The following is a 16,614-nucleotide window of genomic DNA, read 5'->3' as shown; positions in this document are numbered from 1 at the left end:
ATCGTAATGTTGGTAATGCAGGCAAAGAAACGGTCTGAAAGTTAAGATGGAGACTTCACAACAGTGAAGTTTTTCTAGGGTGACGGTTTCTCATTACTTTAAGCTATTTAGTCAGTGATTATTTCTGTCCACTTGTGCCAGATTATCATTTTAGCCATCGTAAATGATAGGAGTGTGATGTTTTATATCTGAAAAGAGTCTGAAAACAACAGTGCGAGTAAAGTAAGTCATAGAGAAACTGTGTAAAGGAGTATTCAGATATGTCGACCTCTACCCGGAATGCTGTGTGATCTTATCCCAGGTTGAGCACAGCACAGCTCCATGGTAAAATGTAACTCTATATATAAATGGCTGCACATGCTCATTTTGGATATAAGCATTAGCTAAGTGATGATTTTATCCAAAACTGAAAGATCCCCAATAAAACAGAGAGTTGAATGCCAAAATCCAAGATGAGATTTAATTTCTCTCTGATTATTTTCCTGTATTGTAACTGATGAACAAAAGTGCGGTTATGGAAAGAATAGAAATAATCTTCTGGAAAAATACCTGTAAATGTGTGCATGTCTCTAATGTTGAGAGATCCAGTACATAACCTTGTCTGGTAAAATGCACTCTGTTTATTAATTTGTGTTGGATTACTTTTTGAATTAAAAGAAACAATATTATTAGCACCTACAGTAGCACCTATTATTAGCACTTTTTCACTTTAATTGTTTGAAGGGAGATGGTATCCTCTCAGTTTTTACCGTCACCAAGGAGATTAAATATATTGTGGTCTGTCAAATATAGCATTGAATATATGTATATTATGTATATGATTTATATAAGAAGTGCCTTTTGTTTGCATAATTGGAATGAGCTGTGGAGCCGCTCCAAGGGTGGATATGGGGTGCAAAAGTAGTATGCAGAGAGAACTCCGGAAGGTGATATGTGTATTAAAGTAGGAGAGTTTATAAACTCTCCTTATAAATAGTTACAAATGATTCAAGTATGACCAGAAGTTATTTAGAAAAATATTATCACTTTAAAAGGACCAAAGTTCCTTAATTACAAACATAACTGGCTTAATAAATCAAGACATAAAATAATCACCATCTTCAAAAATAGGTGGTTAAGGTGATCTATGAAAAGTGCTAGATTAGGTCTTTCCAGAGGAAAGTTTGAAGATGATTATTTAGAGTTATTACTGGAGCTGGTGACAAAAAAGACCTGCCTGTAAATGTTACACTGAGATTCATTCAATCAATCAACAGCTTGGACATCTGACCATGGCCATGTCCTAATTCTCCCACTGCGCCCTAAGCTCTTCCTCCAAGTCTGCACTTCTGTGACGAAGCTCAAGTGTCGACTTAAAGTGCGCAGGTATTAGAGGGTGCAATTTTATTAGAAGGGTAATAGGACACCCTCGTGTGACATCACTCGTTGGTTACATGGCTCACCTTCAAAATACTTCATGTTGATGCTCCTTTTCCAGTGGCGGACAGTTTTAATTTTCAGCTTGAAGTTCGATCAAATTGAATGTCATCTCGTTTATCCCTGCACAAAAGTAGCAATACATCATGTTCGTTCATATTGTGCAGGCTTGACTTAAAACAGGTGAATTAAACTAGGTAAGCCTTGACAATGTCGCTGTTTATTCAAATCTTTGTGTTACTAAATACATTTCATATTGTATGAGGAATATAACTTGTTCATTCACTAAATAAGGAAAACTTGGCAATACCTCAAAGCTTTGTACTATTAAATATTGCATATACAAATATACCACAGGTAAATGAATATTCATATTTATATAATAATTATTATATACTATTTATTAATATTGTTTCAATATTATTTTTACATGAAATATTAAGACTTTTAAAACTATAAATAAGTTAAACTTGAATGACACATAAATATTTAGTTCTCAATGACAACTCCTCTCCACTTTGATAGGTTAGAACATGAAGCATCACTGTTCCACAAAGAATTGAGGACAATTCCCTTCAGCACAGTCTGCTCAGATGGCCCATTGAGGGTGCACTGGGGGCACTCATGAGCACCCTCGTGAAACACAAATTTAGAAATAGACACGCTATGCCCTTGCAGATTTGAGCAAGAACGCGCATACGAAGGGCGCAAGACCGCAAGTGTGCATATTGGGACACGTCCAATGAGTATTTTAAACCTGGAGAAAAAAATGGGAGAAAAAATGGTTGTGTCCTTCCTAGAATTGTAATGATGCAATGACACAACTCATTGGAACCTATTAAATAAAAAAAACGACACTAGGTGAAGCAAAACTATGTTACATTGCTTTACATCTGATCTGATCTTCATTCCAGTAAATAAGAGTAGCATAAAATTGAATATTCTATGTTCATCTAAAGCCATCATTCCATAGGCATATTCTGAATGTTTTTTAAATTTTACTTACCCAGTCTTGGAAGATCAAATTATAGGTCATTCAGTATGCTGTAATATCAACCTCAGAATGGCCCCTGCCAATTCAAGAAAACTTTCAACTTGATTATCAAGTAAGTTTTAAATGAAAGCTTGGGAGAAGGTCAGACCCTAACGTTGCTTTCTGCCCATCCACCTACAAAATAAAATCAGTTTCTATATTACCCACTTGCATGTTCCTTTGCATCCCTTCCTTCACCCCGTCTTCACCCTTGCAGAAGGTCCCTAGCTCATTTCTCAAGAGAAGGGAGGGTGTTGTGACACTCCTGTCCACATGGAAAGGTTGTCGTTCATTCATCCAGGCATTTTATGCCAAAAAAGCAAATGAATTTACATTAAGCCTCACTCTCTACTTCCAAGTGACACTTTTGAGCATATAACAATCAATAACCCTAAATAATGAGAAATAACATTTTATTAATACTGTAATTCTGATGTGAATTCACAATGCAAATTCTAAAACCTCAGCTGTATAATATGTTTCACACTGAAAATGTGTCCTGTAAAGTTGTAAATGATGTGTTGTTTTTTTTTATTTTGAAGAAATAACGTGCGATGCTCCCACATTAACACATGGCACCATACTAAATGATCAACCAACTTACAGAAATAATGATGATCTTAGATATAATTGTGACAAAGGCTATAAGCCTCTTGAAAGACCAATTGCAAAGTGCACTAAAAGAGGCTGGAGTCCACAACCACAATGCCAAGGTAAAATTTTCAATGTTACATATAGCACCTTACAAAAATGTTCAGACCTTTGCACAGTTTTTTACTTTAAAGATTGCAGTCATGACCCTTTGAAGTAGCAATCTGAAGGAAGTACTACTTGTCACTTTAATTTGGGTTCAGAAATTTATTTTAACAAGCCAAAAATTAGGTAAGTGGCCTTTGTTTGTAATAATTTTATTCTCATGATTTCAGAATACAAATATGTCTATCTGTGAGCTTCCTAGAACAGGTAGTAGATTTTATGCAAAGATTCAGCCATAACATTTACATAGCAAGTGAGGGATTAAGTCTCTGAAAAGAACACATCAAGATATGGTAGAAAAAAAAACAAAGTTGATGAATACCACAATGCGTACAGTTTATGTACGCACAGTTTACAGTTAGCGTAAGAATATGTAGGGGATCAGGGGATATCCTTGAGTGGTCCAGTCAAAGCCTTGACTTGAAACCTATTGAGAATCTGTGGAAAGACTTCTGAAAAAAATTGCTGTCTTAAACCAATTCCCCACCAACTTGAAAAAGATTGAACAAATGACATGCAATGCTGGTAGGAACTTACCAAAAAGACTTGTGGATGTAATTGCTGCCAAAGCTATGTCCTCTTAATATTATGTTTACAGATCTGAATACTTGTGCAATCAACATGTTTATTTTTTTCTATTTAGTTAATGCTGATATTTACTATAACTTATCTAACATTTAGAAGTCTTAATTTTGATTGGTCAGCTTTTGAATAACAGTTTTACAGCACTGTGCAAAAAGGGACAACATTTGAAGGTAAATGTACTGAATGTGGCACAGTGTATCATACTGCTTATAGTATATTACATATGAATTCTAATCATATTTCTGCTGTATCCTATTTCTTCCTTATCTGAATTTAAAATACCTTTCTTTTTACAGAAGTAACATGCGAAAAACCTGTAAATTCAGATTTTGGAGATTATAGCAAAAGCATCTATCATGTTGGAGAACAGGCTATCTTAAAATGTCAGTCTGGATATAAAACTATTACTAACACGAGGAGTGTTACACTGACCTGCACAGACAATTGGACAAGTGAAACTAAAGGGTGGTCAATGAACCCCTACTGTTACCGTAAGAACAATTAACATAACATGTTTTTTAAAGACATCCTGGAGGTTTGAATACATCTTGATTAATCCCATTCTGAATGCAATCATTATGTTAAAACTGATTTACATTTTTTGAAATTTTTGACCGGTTTAAATAAACATAATTAATTATAATGTACATCACTTAGTGAAGCCATTAAAAATAGGTACCTTAAATAGGAACTTTTTTTTGCAGAGTCAGGTATTTGACCTTGTAACAAGGGTCCTTTGATTTTTATCTTCTAAAGTATTAACTTACATTTCCATGTGTAGTTTCAGAATTGAATGATGACTTTGAACACAATGTATTATGACATCTTAGAATGTATTAATACATCATTAGTTGCAAAGAATTAGTTAGATTTAGTTTTTCATTTGTTATGTGCTTCCATTTCATTCACAGATGAAAGATAATGCAAAATCAAAAATACTGTAAATAGTGTATACTATGTGTTGTATGTATACATTCACAACGGAAGTCATTAGCACGGCTACCTATCTCTCTGTACAAATGCACATACAGTGTAACCTAAAAACAGTTCTTATGAGAATACATTCCTTAACAGAAGTAGCACTTGAAGATATTAGAAGAAGCTCAAGCAGGTAACTACACACATTCAAGCCCCCCTGGACAATTCCGGATCACCCAGATGACATCATGTATTTCCAGCAACCCCATTTACTGCATCTAATCCAGAAGATGCACAGCCATTTACATTGGTGAGACAAGAAGAAGCCGGACAGACAGTTTCAGGGAACATGTCAGAGCTGTGAGGATCAAAGGTCTCTCCAAATTGATAGTTCCCCATTTCACCTCCAAGAGCCAAAATCTTTCTTACCTCTCCATTTCCATCCTTACAGAAGGGTTTCAGAATGACTACTGCAGAAAGACACCCAAAACCAAAATCTTAAAATGACAGACTCATCTCCTTCTAAATCCTCTATGCATTTGCAGACTTCATCTTTTCACCCCTCTCCTCCTGTTGTCCCTGTGTTTAGACACTCATTCTCATCTGCTTCATGCCCTACCCCTCCCTCTTCCACATCCCTTCTCAAATACTTGGTCTTTTGTTCTCCTATGCCTTATCCTATCCCTTCATACAGTAGCTCCACAGCCAAAACATTTTTGTTTTTTCATGTTTCTTCTATACCTTATTTTCTGTTCATTTCCTTCCTCCCGCACACCAGAAGATGGCTCCATAGCCAAAACTTTGTGTTTCTTTTCTTTACCTTTCAACATGGAATGAACCTATGCCTGTTCCTGCTAAGATATAATCTGTCTAGGTTTAATGATGTACGTCAATACCACTGATTATAAATGGGAAGAGACTGGGAATGTGGAGAAGTAATTTTCTTAATCCTTTTTCCTTCAATAATAGTATTTTTCTCAAATTTTAAGGAGGGCCTCCATGTTCAGATGAACTCCTACTGCAGAGTAGTTTTTTAAAGAAGAATCTAAAACACATTCATACATTCAAATATGTACACATGATAGGTTTGGTTTAGAGTTCTGTGAACACCACATTCATACTGTTACCATTTTTACTTTTGTCTCCATCAGTGGTTCTCAACCTATGAAATACAATGCTCCCCTTTCAGTTCACATGAAATCACACACACATACACCCCACAGTGTATGGGCTAATAATTTTATTTAAACTATTTTTTAACTTATAGTATGATTCAAATTCACATTTGAACATAGTTTATTGAATTTAAGAGTTGACCTCTTAAATTAAAGAGGTCAATGTTTTTGATAAAACATTATCAAAGTGAGTTCTGATGCAGCATATTTACCACATATTTTGAGAGTACAACGCAAGTCATTTTCAACAGCTAGTCTGTTGAGGTGCATATTTGATATCACTGAAAGTGCAGAAACCCCAGCCTCGCATGTACTATGTGCAGTAGGCGGATGAAAATGGATGCACAGAGAATAATAAATTACTGTGATTGGATCAGAATCTTTGTTTCAAAGAATTTGGTGGTTTGTAGCAAATGCAAGTCAGTGACTAAATAAATATCGGAAGAAGCTCGATTAGAAGCAGAGTCTGATGTTTCTACTTATAAAATACTATAAAAAAGTTGGCTTATATTAATAGTTGCAAAAAATTGGCATGTATTTCAAATAAGCTGTAAAAGCTTTTGTGACCCTTTTGAAACCTTATTTTTCCCACCAGTTGAGAACTTCTGGTCTACATAATGTGCATGCATTTAGCATATTCAACATGTATAAATTAAATACCTGCATTCAGCATATTCAACATTTATACATTTCAATACCTGCAAAATTTTACATGTTTGTGTACAACATTTTATTTCATGGTTTGCGCATTTCATTATATGTGCATAGTCTTTCTCCCACACACTTCTAACCACGTTGGGATGTTTGTGAATACTAACCTAAATATTACACAATGTTCTGCACATGATATTTCAAATGGTGTTGCCTTTTTGAAGAAACGAATGAACTTTTATCTTTTTTCTTTTTTCAGCTATTACTTGTCAGCGCCCTAGAGGTAAAGGCTTACGTGTCAAGGAAGTAGATAGTTGGGGTGTGTATCCAAGAGCTGTATTTAATTATGACCAAGAAATAGTTTACTTTTGTGATTCAGGATACAAACCAGAAACACATCAAAGAGCAAAATGTAAATTCGATGGATTTGAGCCGGAACCAATTTGTCATGGTAATTTCTTTTCTTTTTTTACTTAAATCACTTTATACTGGATGAGAATTGTTATATTTAATTGATTCAAATTTAAATGCCCAGTAACAACATGCACAAACAAATTATTGTATACTGGTATTACCATAAGAATTTCATATTACAAGCTTTACTGCCCTGACTACCTAACAGCAGCTGTGAACTGGCAGTACACTCTCATTGTTTAGACCCAGTCACTGTTGACTAGTGACCTGACCTAAGGCTTGAAGTTAGTGCCTTTACTAATGGTGCCACCTGAAATGCCCTCATAGTACTTTTTACAAAAAAAACGTAGCATTTCCTATGTTCAGTCTTTCTGAATGTGTGGCTCTGAGTTTTAAGAGAGGGGAGTTATTTGTTAAATGGTCTTACAGTCACAGTTCTATATTCTGTATTTTTTAGAAATTGTTTGTGACCTACCGATTATTGAAAATGGAAGAGTAACCGAAAAAGCTAAAACACAATATAAACACAACCAGGTTCTTAATTATCGATGTGATTCAAATTTTGAACCAGAAAGACCACAAAGGCTCACATGTGGTAAAAATGGCTGGGACAAACTTCCTTCTTGTACAGGTAAGTTTAAAAGTAATTCACTCACGGGTCTTTCTGCTTATTTACCCTTATTTGTCATCCACCTTATATATTTTGATTTTTGAAAATGTAGAATTCATAATTTTCGCACAAAGTCACCAATAAGAACATAAGTGGAGGCCCTTTGGCCCACCTAGTCCATTTGGTAGTTAGTAGTTAATTGATCCAGTAATCACACCCTACTATTTCCTGAAAGAAACCACTGTATTGGCTTCAACAACACGGCTGGGAAGCTTGATCCGTATTCCCACACCACTTTAGGTAAAGTAAAAGGTAAATCTATACTTGTTTATAAATGCACGTTTAAATTCATAGAAGCCATTAGACTGGCTTTACACCAATCTTGTGTATGGGGTTTAACTGAGATGCAAATGCATTATTCTGTTTTGAAACTGCCAAGAAGATGCTGGGTAACAGAAAACAGAACCCTGTACAGTCACAAGGTCAAAAAGAAAAAAAAAGAAGACTTGCTGTAAAAACTGTTTAATTCGAAATACTTTATACAAAACTATTTTTGTGAAACATATAATTTAATTGTTTTTTTTCTTCACAAAATACAGAAATAGCTACAGTAGATAATTAATACAGTATTTTCTTTCACAAAGCCGAGATGTATTGCCAGTACATACTTATTTTTCTGCACAAATTCTTAAGTAAATTAATTGATGATTTACAGTTTCATTTTTGCTGACATTTATTTATTTTCTTTAGCAAAACATGGAATGTGCACTAAGCCCAATTTACCTAATGGATATTTTTCTTCAAAGAAGGAGGTTTATGACAATGGAAGCAATGTTTTGTATGCCTGCAGTCCAAAATATAAACCCTCAACAGAAGGGTGGTGGGGAACAATTCAGTGCATCAGTGGCCAATGGTCAGAAACTCCACAGTGCATACGTAAGCGAATACTGTATGTCTTCAATATCATAAAATCTTGATGTTGAGTCTGATGGTATAAAAGCTTTTAAACTCTTCACATGTGTACCTGAGAATCCAACTAGAAATGTTAATTACCTGTACAGTAAATGTACTGTATATACTATATTTGGAGGCAATTAAACTGGAACAAATACTGGAAAAAATTATTTTGCTTTGTATGCCTCTTAAAATGCATTTTGTCTCCAACAGGAATAACTAATACAATGTATTATGACATTTCACATTAATAATGTGCATAGTTTGGATTGTGTCTGAACAGCAATTTACATTTCTTTATTAGCTGAAGACAGTTGTGCCACTCTTCCAACAGTCAGAAATGCAAAAGTGAAAGATAATAAGTCATCATTTTTTCCACATGGAAGCTTAGTACACTACGAATGTCTTGAACCATTTGAATTTGAAAAGGAAAGCTTTGCAACATGCATTGAAGGAAAATGGAAGGTTCCAAACTGCATTTGTAAGTACAGTAAAGCAAATGTAGAAAACATTTAAAAAAATTGTGAACAGAATCTGTTATTTGTAATGCTTAAAACATAATCACTCAATTTAAAACAGGGATTAAGAACATTTGTGAGAAAAGTACATAATAAAATAGTTTATATTGTTATATTGTTATACAGTCTTAAATTATTAGAGAAAATATGTAGTAAGAACAGAGTGTACTTTCTAAAACTTGATTTTAACATTTGCTATTTATACACTTAATGACACTCATAAACAATACAGTATGTAACATTTTCCATACAGATGCAAGCAAAGTTAAGATGAAGCTAAATTTGTATTCACTTTTAAATGGTGTTTCGGTGCATTGAAACAGGTACAATGTATTGAAGATGGTCTTTCTATACATATGTAATTTCTTTAATGTATAGAATTTTGCCAAGCAAGTTTCCAAAAATGTTTTAAAGGAAGGAATGATTTAAATCTGTAAAAAATTACTATTTTGTCTTTTATCCAGTAAGAGTTAAAGTTTGTGAAACCCCTCCACGTGTTGAACATGCAGTTATTATGGAACCGTTTCAAAGATTTTATCGTGATGGTTCCAGAGTGGAATTCAGATGCGAGGAAACATATGAAATCAAAGTAGAGTACATGTTCTGTGAAAAGGGAAAATGGAGCCAAAAGCCACAATGTATACGTGAGTAATGTCAGCATTACTTTTTTCTAATCTTTAATGGATTTTTTCAGATGATAATTTAGTTTCCACAGTAGTTGACACTAGTATAGAGAATACAGAAAAAACCTGTCCCATTCACACAAGGCTTTGTCCATGTTCTTCCAAACATTATGATCTTCCTCTAAAATTATCTAAAATTAACAGACGATAAAGAAATTTAATCCTTTAATTTCTCTTTGTATCTCATATGAGATGTCTCGTTTTCAAGTGAATATGCCAAATGTTAATTGTGGAATTTTGGCCTTAGTTCTAGGGTGTCCATACTTTTCATGGGTAAGCATAAATCGAGCACTCTCAAGCACAAACACTCACACTAACTTGGTCCAGTGCAAATATAGAACTGGACACATTCATCCAGCTTATTCACAATGTGACAGACAATACAGATCTAGAGCTCACTCAATGTGGTAACCTGATAAAGACAGGTATTGTCATTTGCCTTTATAAATCCTGAGTAAAGTCATACATCAATAGACTCCCTACTCCATGAAAGCCCTCATTGCCATGGTAGATGGAATCCAGGATATGCACACAAAGGCCTGGGAGGAGCAACAAAGTGTTTATGGGGGCATTGCTACGTTCATCATGTCTGGTGTTTGGCAACAGTCCGCCTTTATGAAAAAGAAGGGAAAAAGCATCTGAAGAGTTAATGGGAACCAAATTGCTGGCACAAGTAATGTCTCATGGAGAACTGACAGTACCTCAGGCCATTTAATGGACCACAGATATGTCTCACATCAGATGGTGTGACTGGTGCAGAGACCATGCTCATCACTGCACACAGCACAGAAAATGTAAAAGAAGTAAGAAAATACGAAAGAACAACAAGAGAATGACTACCACAAATTGATTTGGAATCAGTGTGCACCGTAGGATTAGCTTGACCCAGTTAGGGTGTCCAGCATAGAGGCAGAATCGAGAGACAGATGGGCATAGATGCAAAGTCTTGATTCCTAATTCAGCCAGGTTGTTACTGAGCCAAACCAGCATCCACCTGGATGATGCGACAGCAGCCATAGTGCGCCAGAACGCTCACCATGCATCAGCTATCAGTGGGGAGGAGAGCAGAGTAATGAAGCCAGTTCATAGATGGGGATTATTAGGAGGCCATGATTGGTAAGGGTCAATGGGAATTTGACCAGGATGCCGGGGTTACAACCCTACTCTTTTCGAGAAACGCCCTGGGATTTGTAATGACAACAGAGAGTCAGGACCTCAGTTTTACATCTCATCCGAAGGAGTGCCCCCTGCTGGCCCCACTCACACCTCTTCTAGCAGCAACCTTAGTTTGTCCCAGGTCTCCCATCCAGGTACGGACCAGGCTCACACCTGCTTAGTTTCAGTGGGTTGCCAGTTGTGAGTTGCAGAGTGATATGGCTGCTGGTTCATCAGAACAGTTCTGGATGAAACTGAAAGCAGACTGAAGCATCTTCAGAGAAGTGTAGTGCAGAAGATGGAGGGGCTACAGTAGCAACCAATCGACCACTGGAGGTCACTAAAGTGCCTCTAACAATTGTAGAAATTTGTGTGCTAGGTAATGCAGGTTATCGGTGATGGGCTTGAGGGCCCATTCTCACATAAGGGACATTAGTGGTGTGTTAGCATACAGTATAAAAGAGAGTTGCATAGCGATAGTGGTGGTTTGGTAGTAGTCAGGATAGTGAATTTCTTGAATCTAGAGAACTTATACTTAGATTTGATAAAGATACAAGTTCACAACATTGTTTTATTACCTTGTATTACTATACTGTATGTTAAAATATGTTAATATTAAGTACTTTTAAATTAAAACCAGGACAATCCCTTAACTTTGGAAAAAATATATTCTGAGTGTGTTATTTGTATAGATCTCTGGAGCCACAGTTTTAGAAGAGGAAGTACAGTATGCACAATATACTAAAGATCTCAGTTTTGAAAAACACAATTGCTTATTGTACTTAATAAGGTACAGATAATCAAGGATTCCTGATCACAGCAAAAACTAAGTTGCATTTACTTTACTAATATTAAAAGTTTTTAAGGATAAAAAAACCTTTAGATTAGATCATTCCTAATGAAAGTCTAGTGAAAAAATTAACGTTTTCTCAGAAGAATGGAAAATTGCTGACATTTATTTTTTCTCTAACAGTTCAGACTAAACCTTGTGATGAGCCTCCTTATGTAGACAATGCAATTAGCCCACCACGTCAGTCTGTCTATGAAAATGGTTCTAAAGTGGAATATAAATGTCGTACCAATTATAAAATTAAAGGGGACAAAGACGTTTTCTGTGAAAATGGACAGTGGAGCCAGATTCCAGAATGTACATGTAAGTAATGCAGGCTATACGTTCATTATTAATCATGTCCTTATCCACAACGAAAAGAAAACTGTCTTGCAAAATGTATTCACTCCTGCCAATAATATAGCAAGTTCATGAGTTTTCAGTAACGTTTACAATTTTTGTAATTTATCTTAATTATTTTCTTCAAAACATGATTAAATTTAACACATATGTGATGAAGGGTAAATGTCTGCAAACCTCTGTAAATATATACAAAATGGAATTCACTGATTATATAAGTATTAAGTCTTCTAAGGCAGTACTTGGTGGAAGGAACTTCATCAGGAAGTCATTATTTTTAGATGAGACTGCACCCATTTGCACACTGGGAGGTTGTAATTATGTGTATTCATCCTTCCAAAAATATTGTCCTGACAGGATTGTTGTTAATAGTTGATGGACTATAACCATCATGTCTCGCCATAAATATTCTTGGCTTCAAGTGTTAGACTCTTTTTTCAGTAAACCACATGACTCTGGTAAATCATGCTGGAGATTTCTTTATTGCAATAAAGAAAGGAGGACTGTCTGAGTTAACAGGTTCACCTTATATCTCACTCACTTTTCTAGGAACGGCAGCATGCTTTTAATCTTGAAGATGAGCAACATTTTCATACAAAAACATACATTTATGATTGGTCAGTAGCAGTTTCTTACCATACAGATCCAACCATCATTCAGAATGCGTGTCGGATACCGCAGCACTTTGCATTGCACATGCCCTAACGCACTGTAACACAACCCTTTTTAAAAAATAAATCTGTGTTTGGACTGTACCATTTTGTACAACTGCTAGGTGGCGCAATGAATGCTTAACGTGGCGTATGGAAGCCAAAAAACACCTGGTTTCAAATCCCTGTCAATGCTGAGCCCCTTGAGACAATCTTTTTCAAGTTATAGAATTTAGATTGAATACTGTTTAAACTTTTATTCATTTTAAACTGTATATTACAGTATGTTAAATATTAAATTAATTAAAGAGTAGGTCTATTTTATCAAAACAGAATTACTCAGTTGGATATATAAAAAGAGTTTATTATTATACTGTAGCTTGTTGTGAAAGCAATGTGCCTCTTTCAGATTTACATCCACACATCGAGAAAATCTAAAGGTAGATTTTGGTAGAGGAAAATAAAATCAGAAGAATAATGTAATATATACCTAATGCACATGCAATAGATGGTAGCGGTAGCTAAAAAAAAGTACGCAGCAGTATTCCAACTTTTTCATGAATATTTTATGTATCAAAATCATAAAATTTTAACTTGACAACCCCTTCCTCCCCGCATCAAATAAAGGAGATTCTCCCTACCTTGTAATGCCAGTTGGTGTCAGGAATGTCCTCTCCACAGTGACACTCAAAGCCACAAAGGTCCTGGGTTTCAGCACCTCTTTTCTCAGTAAACCACATGACTCTGGTAAATGGAGCTGGAGATTTCTTTATTGAAATAAAGAAAGGAGCACAGACGAAGTTACAGGTCCACTTCATCTCTCACTCACTTTCTAAGGACAGCAACAGGCTTTTATTCTTGAGGTTTCGCACAAAAACATACATTTATGATTGGTCAGTAGCACTTTCTTACCATATAAGGTGTAAACAAGGTCAGAAAGTTAGGTCAGCCTATGCAATTAACCAAGACCCTAATCAGTTAAGACCCTATTCCTTTTCATGTAGCTTATCACGTTTAGAATACACAAGTTACTGTACACCTCCACTCAAGAGAGTTTTAAGAAATCTGGCCATTTGGGAGTGTACAAAACAGTGAAACCTAATTGTTAACTCAACTGTTAAGTCAGGCTTCCTTCTAAGTCAAACCTTTGTCTGGGCCACTGAAGAACATTCATTCTCTTTTTGTCATACCCCTTCATTGTGCCTTTGGGTTTGTGCTTCAGTTTGTTTTTCTACTGAAGTGTGAATTTTTAAACTACTTTTAGACTTTTAGCTGACTCAAGCAGGCTTTTCTCTAGGATTCAAATATGCTACTCACAATCCCTTTTTCCTTACAAGCATCCACATCTATGATGATGAGTGATGTGCTATGTTTGGCTTATGCTAGATATAACGCTTTGCTGTTAGACCAGTAATTTCAATTTGTGTCTTTCCTTACCATAAAACCTTCTGCCATTTGTGTTCAGTGTGTCTTTTATGAGATTTAAGAAGTCATTTTTTAGGAAGTTTTCTTGTTATAACTTGTACATACTGCATAAGGCCAGGTTTATGTCAGACCAGGATATTGTCTTTAGGAACAATGACTCCCATTTTCAGACCTGGAATTTTGCAAATTTTCAAAGTGACTGTTGGCTTCACTGTAGTATCTACAGTATGACCAGCTTGGTGTTTCCTTAGCTGCTTAGTTGGGAAGGAGGGCCTGAATGTCTGGATGGTATGATTCCCATTCCTTCTCTTCATTGTACTCAAAGGAAAATATGATATGTGCTGCTCTTCCATTTTATCCCCGATGTGTTTTAAGTGATCAGTGGTCTTCAGCACATCAATATGTTATTTCACGTAGTGAGCTCTTGCTTTAATTATTTGAGAGAACACTGATTTGAGAAATAAATAATGCTTTTACTCGGAAGTCAAACTAAACCACTTTAATTACACACAGAGACTATTGTGTTAATTTAGTGAACTAAATATTCTTGTACACCTAACCTTAGATTTGCCATGCTTATGCAATTTAGAATCTCATTTTATTAAAAAAATAGAATTTATAAATGTATATAATACATTCATATAAATGCATATACTGTATACTATATATATGTGTCCTATTTGATTTTAAATTTATATAACAGCACACTTTGCAGAGAGTAAATGATTATAGTATTAATAGTCTTGCAAAAGTATCATTCTCCTTTTCATAAGACATTTGACATTGTAAAAGATCAAGCTCTTTATGACACAGTAGTCACATATTGCCATCACAATAGCTACTGTATTGATCCCGTGAGGGAAATTGAAGTGCAACAGCAGCTTAACACAGACAACACAGCAACAGTGTAATGAATGATACAATAATAATAATACAGTACATACAATACAATCAGTACAGTGAGAAGTACACTAAGAAGAGTCTAGAACACACAAAGAACAAAACAGAACAGAACAGTACACAAAAAAAGTTGTATTGCACAATATAAATATAAATGTATTGCACAAATCCCTGCACATATATTGTAAATGGGAAAAAGAAAAAGAACAGATGTATCAGTTTACTGTTCAGTCCAGAAACAGATCACTGTCAATGTTGCCTCTGCCCAGACGCAAGGTGGATCTGTTGTACTTATAGCAGAAGGCAAGAATGACCTCCTGTAGTGCTCCCTGTTGCACCTTGGATGGGTCAGTCTATTGCTGAACATGCTCTTCATTTCTACAAGCATGTCATAGAGGGGATGGGAGTTGTCCATGATGGCCTCTAGTTTGGACACCATTCTCCTCTCAGCCACTACCTCCAGGGGGTCCAGGCCAGACCCAATGACAGAGCTTGCTCTTCTGATAAGCTTGTTCAGCCTGTTTAATAATCGAACTGTTAGTTGTTTTCAATTGCACAGCTGTTAACGTGGCCAGATAGTCAGTGCTCACAAGCTTAATTTGCAACCATCAAATGAAACTCCCAGGTTCACAGATTTTGTTGTTCAACAGGTTTTAAAATCTTGGGTTTTAAAAAGGCATTTACTGTACTTGTTACATTGAAACTGGTACAGGAGATCAAGGACTCTTTACTACAAGAACAATTGCATTTAGTTTACAATCTAAAATGTTTTTTGATTCACTGAATATGTTTTGATAGGTTTTGATCATTACTAGTTAATGTTTTAAAGATGAAGCACCAGAAACTCATTGTTCTCTAAGAAGGATAGAGAAATGTAAAGACTTTTACAATTTTGTCTCCTATACAGTACAGACTAAACTTTGTGATGCCCCTCCTCATGTAGAACATGCAAAAATTATTACACCCTTACTGGATGAATATCGTGATGGTTCCCAGGTGGAATACAGCTGTGAGGAAACATACGAAATTCAAGGACAAAAATTGATTTTTTGTGAAAAGGGACGGTGGAGTCAAGTTCCAGAATGCATAAGTGAGTAAAGCAATGTATAATTTCATATAACTGCCAGCTGTTCTCTTTGTCACAAGCTTTTATCAAAAATAAAATAAATAATATGATTACCAATCCCCTACAATATATATATCCTATGTGAAGCAAATATGTTTAATATCAAAGACACTAGTTTTTTTCAAAACCTTTCAGTATTAATAAAAAGTGTGACCCCAGATACATGGTTTTACACAAGAAAATACATTATTCTAAGAACGATATACCTAACCAGGTCATTATCTCCAGTGTGACTTTCATCATTTTCCTTTTTGATAAGCTATGTTTCTGTGATCCCTTACAGACTGTGAAATAGTTTAAAAAAGTAGTGTTTGTTAGGGATTCGGTAAGAGAAACCGAAACCAGTGAATGAACCCACTTCCAGGAGCTGATAAAGCCTAGCCGTGATCCAAAGAAAACAGTAGTCGAAGAAACGAGCCGAGAATCCAGGGGAAGCCAGAGATCCAAACAGGGAAC

At 35.5% G+C, this 16,614-nt stretch overlaps 1 protein-coding gene across 4 annotated transcripts in view; it reads left to right on the top strand.

Moving 5' to 3' along the window:
* The window catches only part of LOC102698960 (complement factor H-like), a 37,062-nt gene that overhangs the window by 6,490 nt on the left and 13,958 nt on the right, over window positions 1-16,614 (top strand). For all 4 annotated transcript variants that reach the window (XM_069194144.1, XM_069194142.1, XM_069194145.1 and 1 more), the window contains exons 6-14: window positions 2,992-3,162; window positions 4,087-4,281; window positions 6,794-6,985; window positions 7,406-7,579; window positions 8,309-8,494; window positions 8,817-8,993; window positions 9,495-9,674; window positions 11,842-12,021; window positions 15,940-16,122. In XM_069194144.1, the coding sequence (XP_069050245.1) occupies window positions 2,992-3,162; window positions 4,087-4,281; window positions 6,794-6,985; window positions 7,406-7,579; window positions 8,309-8,494; window positions 8,817-8,993; window positions 9,495-9,674; window positions 11,842-12,021; window positions 15,940-16,122 (1,638 nt within the window). The remainder of the gene's footprint in view (window positions 1-2,991; window positions 3,163-4,086; window positions 4,282-6,793; window positions 6,986-7,405; window positions 7,580-8,308; window positions 8,495-8,816; window positions 8,994-9,494; window positions 9,675-11,841; window positions 12,022-15,939; window positions 16,123-16,614) is intronic.

Source organism: Lepisosteus oculatus, chromosome 9 (genome assembly GCF_040954835.1).
Source record: "Lepisosteus oculatus isolate fLepOcu1 chromosome 9, fLepOcu1.hap2, whole genome shotgun sequence".
NCBI lineage: Eukaryota > Metazoa > Chordata > Actinopteri > Semionotiformes > Lepisosteidae > Lepisosteus > Lepisosteus oculatus.
This window is presented reverse-complemented; position numbering and strand designations above follow the sequence as displayed.